At 32.9% G+C, this 5,440-nt stretch overlaps 1 protein-coding gene across 1 annotated transcript; it reads left to right on the top strand.

Annotated features, from left to right (window-relative positions):
* Positions 1 to 1,733: 1,733 nt before the first annotated feature.
* LOC148948092 (histone-lysine N-methyltransferase SETMAR-like) lies at positions 1,734 to 2,438 on the top strand. The gene has a single exon (XM_089096093.1). It carries the CDS (start codon positions 1,734 to 1,736, stop codon positions 2,436 to 2,438), a length of 705 nt encoding a protein of 234 aa, XP_088952219.1.
* Positions 2,439 to 5,440: the final 3,002 nt, after the last annotated feature.

The raw sequence follows: 5,440 nt of genomic DNA, 5'->3' as shown, positions 1-5,440 counted from the left end.
TATCAACTTCTCAATACAGACTCTCTAAAAAGACTAAAAAATAATATTTGAACACTTAAAGAATCTTGGCACTTGGGGCTCAGTGTGACGTGGGCCAATCCAATGTATCAAGTCCCTCAATTGAATTTGCCCTGCTTGCATTTTAAGAATCAATGGATTCAGATCTAGCAAGCCCATGTGGTGACTCATACTGAATTAAAATTCAGTCAACTTATATTCTCTTGTAAAATGGTTGCCTTGACGACGAGAGTTTAACTGACGATTGGAAACTATCTTATAGGCAAATTTGATTACAGAAATGAAAACGGGTCATTTATCTGAAAAGACAAAGAACAAAGAGTGGAACCCCAACACTGTCTATACGGCAGCTTCCTTTTCTTTTTCTTTTCCACAGGTAGCTTGGCACTGGAACATCATAGAGAGGTGTTCAATGGCTCATTATAAATGAAATTACTAGATATAGGTCCATTTGTAATTAATTTTTTTTATTCTAAATAAAATCAGCAACCAGTTCATGGTAACGAACTGTATTGTAAAAGCAACTCGTCTCAATAGTGACAAAAACTCCAAAAAACGAAATTATAATACTAATAGATACATCAAAAGAATCGAATTTTTATGTTGATTTTAAATATATAAGTTTCATCAAGTTTAGTTTTACCCATCAAAAGTTAAAAGCCTGAGAAAATTTGCCTTATTTTCGAAAAAAAAGGAAAACACCCCCCAAAAATCATAGAATCTTAACTTAAGTTACACCATAAAATTTAGTGTATCAGAAAACCTTACTGTAAAGCTTTCAAGCTCCTATCTGCAAAAATGTATAATTTGGTATTTTTTGCAAGAAGAAAAATGACGGATGTGTGTTCATTTGTTTGTTTCTTTTTTTCTTTTCTCCAGGAGTGATCGTATCGACCCAGTGGTCCTAGAATGTCGCGGGAGGCCTCATTAGAAAGGAGATTAAAAGTTCTATTGCCTTTTTTAATAAAAAAAAATAGAATCACTTTTTACAAGAAAACTATATTTTTGATGTCTGATCACACTGCAGTTTTTCCAAAGATATTTTATATTTTTGAAGCAATCAAACAGTTCGTGATAACGAACTATATAGTAAAAGCAATTCGTCTCAATAGTAACCGAAACTTTAAAAAAACGGAATTTTGATACCAATAGATACATCAAAAGAATAAGATTTTTATGCTGATTTTAAATATTTAAGTTTTGGTAAGTTTAATCCTACGCATCAAAATTTACGAGCCTGAAAAAATTTGCCAATATTTAAAAAAAAGGGGGAAAACACCCCCTAAAAAGTCATAAAATCTTAATGAAAATCACACCATCAGATTCATTGTATAAGAAAATCTTAGTGTAGAGGTTTCAAGCTCCTATCTGCAAAAAATGCAGAAATTGGTATTTTTGCAAGAAGAAAGATCACAGATGCGTATTTATTTATTTTTTTTTCCCAGGGGTTTACAGTAAAGATCAAAATCGAACCAATAGTAGTGGAATCATGGATACAGCTGTAGCTGCAACCCATTAAACCTTGGTTGTAGCGGCAGCTAACAACCTAGGCGTTCAATAAGTTCGTAGAACGGAACACTTAGAAATGACGAAATAAGTTCTAACCCTGCATGCATGCTTATCTAGGGAAATGATATTCACAGCCTGAAAACTGTTCACTTTGCTTTGTCGTTTCAAGTATAAGAACACTCCAAAGTCATTGAATCACTGCAGAAATGAATTTGTCACTGATCGAGTACAGAGCTGTGATCAAATTCCTTATCAAAGAAGGTTCTTCGGCTAGAGAAATCACACATCGGTTGACCAAGGTGTACCCGCAAGATGCTCCCAAGTATTCCACGGTTGCCAAATCGGCCGCAGAGTTCAAGTGGGGCTGTCAATCCCTGAAAGACGACCCAAGGTCTGGTCGACCTTTGGAAGTGACGACCACGGAGGTCATCCGGCGTGTGGAAGAACTTGTCATGGCTGATCGTCGTTTAAAGGTCAAAGAAGTTGCAACCGAAGTTGGCACTTCTGAAGGGAGCGTTTTCAACATTCTTCACGACAACCTTCATATCTCCAAAGTGTCTGCCAGATGGTTGCCTCGAAATCTTCAAGTGCAAGATCGACAGCAGCGGATGCAGCTCAGTTCACAACTTCTCAAGCTCTATAGGAGAGACCCAGAAGACTTCAATTTGCGACTTTTGACTGGAGACGAGACCTGGGTGCACCACTGGGACCCTGAGAGCAAGATTGCCTCCAAGCAGTGGACACAAAGTGACTCGCCCCCTCCAAGGAAGCTTCAGATCAGTGGTTCAATTCCCAGTCATAAGACTTCTTTAATGCTGGAATTGCGGCACTTGAGCATCAGTGGTCTAAGTGCGTTGAAGTTGGGGGAGACTATATTGAAAAGTAGTGATGGTTTTATTTTTATGAAATAAAGTTTTGTATGCAGTTCTACGAACTTTTTGAACGCCTCTCGTAGTAAGACACGATCACGCCCTATAGTAAAAAATATAATAGCCCATAGCTCCTAAAACTAGAACTGCTAGTAAAAGTAAACTAATAGAACTGCATTTTCCAATACCCCTTTATCGGAAACTAACTGTCCCTTGGCTCGAAAAACAAGGAAAATACCTTGGTTTGAAAATCAAGAAAAGTGGCTGAAACCACGATATTCTGTATCGACAGCAGGTTTGTTTTTTTCCGTTTTGTTTCTCCTCAGCTAGCTGGGCTCTGGAAAATCTTAGAGAGTTGTATAACGGCTCATTTTAAAGGAAATTGCTGCATCTAGTGCCTTTTTTTCAAAAAATAAAATAAAAATAAATTAAAAATAGAAGATTTTTTAAAATAGAGTCAATTTTGACAAAAAAAACTGTATTTTTGTATACAGGCTTGATGAATGAAAAAGACTGTATTCCACATAATCATAGAATTTAAAAAACAGGCAAATTTCAAACATCGTTGCGTCTTAATGGCATATCGACTTTGTTTAAACTGAGCGCAATAGACTATCAGTATTTGAGAGTGTATCGCATAATCTTAAAACTTAAAAACCTGTCAACTGCAGAATATTTTCCACCCTAGTCTCTGAATAGATCTGGTAACCTCATATTCATTAGAAATTGAAACAGAATGACTTTTAAAATTGTTTTCCGCATTCTGAACTATTAGCCGATATCAGGGTTAATTCAAATGCTTTACATCGACGTAAATAAATAAATTTAGGGGTGGGGGTGGGGAACATCCAGCTTGTTAAGAATAAATTTCCCCGTTAAATTAAAATACAATTTTTATTTAAGGAAATTTCTGAACAAAAACCTATGCCAAAGAAGGCCCCTTTTGAGTTTGACTCGGTTGTTTAATGTATCTTCTGCTCGTATAGGGTTTCATTATTTATCGATGCTGATTTGTGATAGTTTTACGCTTGGTAAATTATTTGATTTTATTTTTTATTTGTTCATTTTGCTTTAATGGAGTTCTTTACTTTTTCTTATAGAAAAACTGGGATTTTGTCTCAGGACGTAAACCTTCTAAAGTTTTAGAGGCTAACCGTATTTTCACTTTGTTTTTAATATTCAATAAACTGCAAATTTATGCTTTACGTTGGAAAGGCATAGAGCTTTTGAGCCCTGATCTTACTAATTACTGCTTGTTTTAAGTTTGGCTCGATTATTTATTGTAGCTATGAGGTAAATGATACAAGTCCCTAACATATTTTGAATAATACATTTGCTCATTTCATAAAAAAAAAAATTTGAGCAACACCATTACATATTTCCTCATTTTATTTCAAGCAGCATAGTATTTCGAATAAAATATTTGGTATTTTGAATAAAGCATTTTCTTATTTCATGAAACAATACAATTTGAGCAACACCATTGCATATTTTCACATTTTATTTCGAGCAACATAGTATTTCGAATAAAATATTTGGTATCTTGAATAAAGTATTTGCTTATTTCATGAAACAATACAATTTGAGCAACAACATTGCATATTTCCGCATCTTATTTCAAGCAACATAGTATTTCGAATAAAATATTTGGTATTTTGAATAAAGTATTTGCTTATTTCATAAAATAATACAATTTGAGTAACACCATTGAATATTTCCTCATTTTATTTCAAGCAACATAGTATTTCGAATAAAATATTTGGTATTTTGAAAAAAGTATATGCCTATTTCATGAAACAATACAATTTGAGCAACACCATTGCATATTTCCACACTTTATTTCGAGCAACATAGTATTTCGAATAAAATATTTGGTATTTTGAATAAAGTATTTGCTTATTTCATAAAACAATACAATTTGAGCAGCACCATTGCATATTTTCCCATTTTATTTCAAGCAACATAGTATTTCGAATAAAATATTTGGTATTTTGAATAAAGTATTTGCTTATTTCATGAAACAATACATTTGAGCAACACCATTGCATATTTCCGCATTTTATTTCAAGCAACATTATATTTCGAATAAAATATTTGGTATTTTGAATAAGTTATTTGCTTATTTCATAAAACAATACAATTTGAGCAACACCATTGCATATTTTCCCATTTTATTTCAAGCAACATAGTATTTCGAATAATAAGTTTTCTTATTAATTTTTGATATTCAATCATCAATTAAAAGATTTGGAATTTACCATATTAAGTTTTGATACTCAGTCATCAATTAAAATATTTGGAATTTACCATATTAAGTTTTGATACTCAGTCATCAATTAAAAGATTTGGAATTTACCATATTAAGTTTTGATACTTAGTCATCAATTAAAAGATTCTATATTAATGTTCTATATTAATCTATAATGACAGGTTTTAGTTACATATAAAAAGAAAATTATTTCAAAACATATTTATTTTCAACAATATAATAATAATAACATTGTTATCTCACTATTTTTACATACTGATTCGAATCATTGTAATTAATATATTTCACAGTTTCATTTTAAAGCTCTTGTAGTCTATGTTTATCTGAAGTCACAGAAAGTACAGAAAGTACAGAAGTCACAGAAAGGAAGAGACAGAAAGTACAGAAAATTCATTACATACCAGAGGATTAGACGAAGACAGATTATAAGATAAGAATTCACACTTGTCAAGATTCAGGGATAGACCAATATTTAGGAAAGACTGAGAAACTAAGGAAACCGTCGCAGAAAGAGCAGACCTAGTACGACTAATCAACAGAATGTCATCAGCATAAGCAATGTAAGAAATATCAGTAGAACCGGAAAAATAAGTGCCTTTTCCAGAACAGTAGAAATACAAATTTTGAACAGAGTTGGTGATACAACACCTCCCTACCTAACACCACAAAGCACTTTAATAGATGTTTCTGGAGAATATTTCAGGCGGAGGTAAGAATTAGAATACCAAAACCGTAGAAGGTAAATAACCGAGAAATTAACACCAAAAAAAGCCAA

This window comes from Artemia sp. Qi Xiang Cuo, chromosome 10 (assembly GCF_049724085.1).
Source record: "Artemia sp. Qi Xiang Cuo chromosome 10, ASM4972408v1, whole genome shotgun sequence".
NCBI classification, from domain to species: domain Eukaryota; kingdom Metazoa; phylum Arthropoda; class Branchiopoda; order Anostraca; family Artemiidae; genus Artemia; species Artemia sp. Qi Xiang Cuo.
Note: the sequence above shows the minus strand (reverse complement) of the source record. Positions and strands in the feature narration are given on the sequence as shown.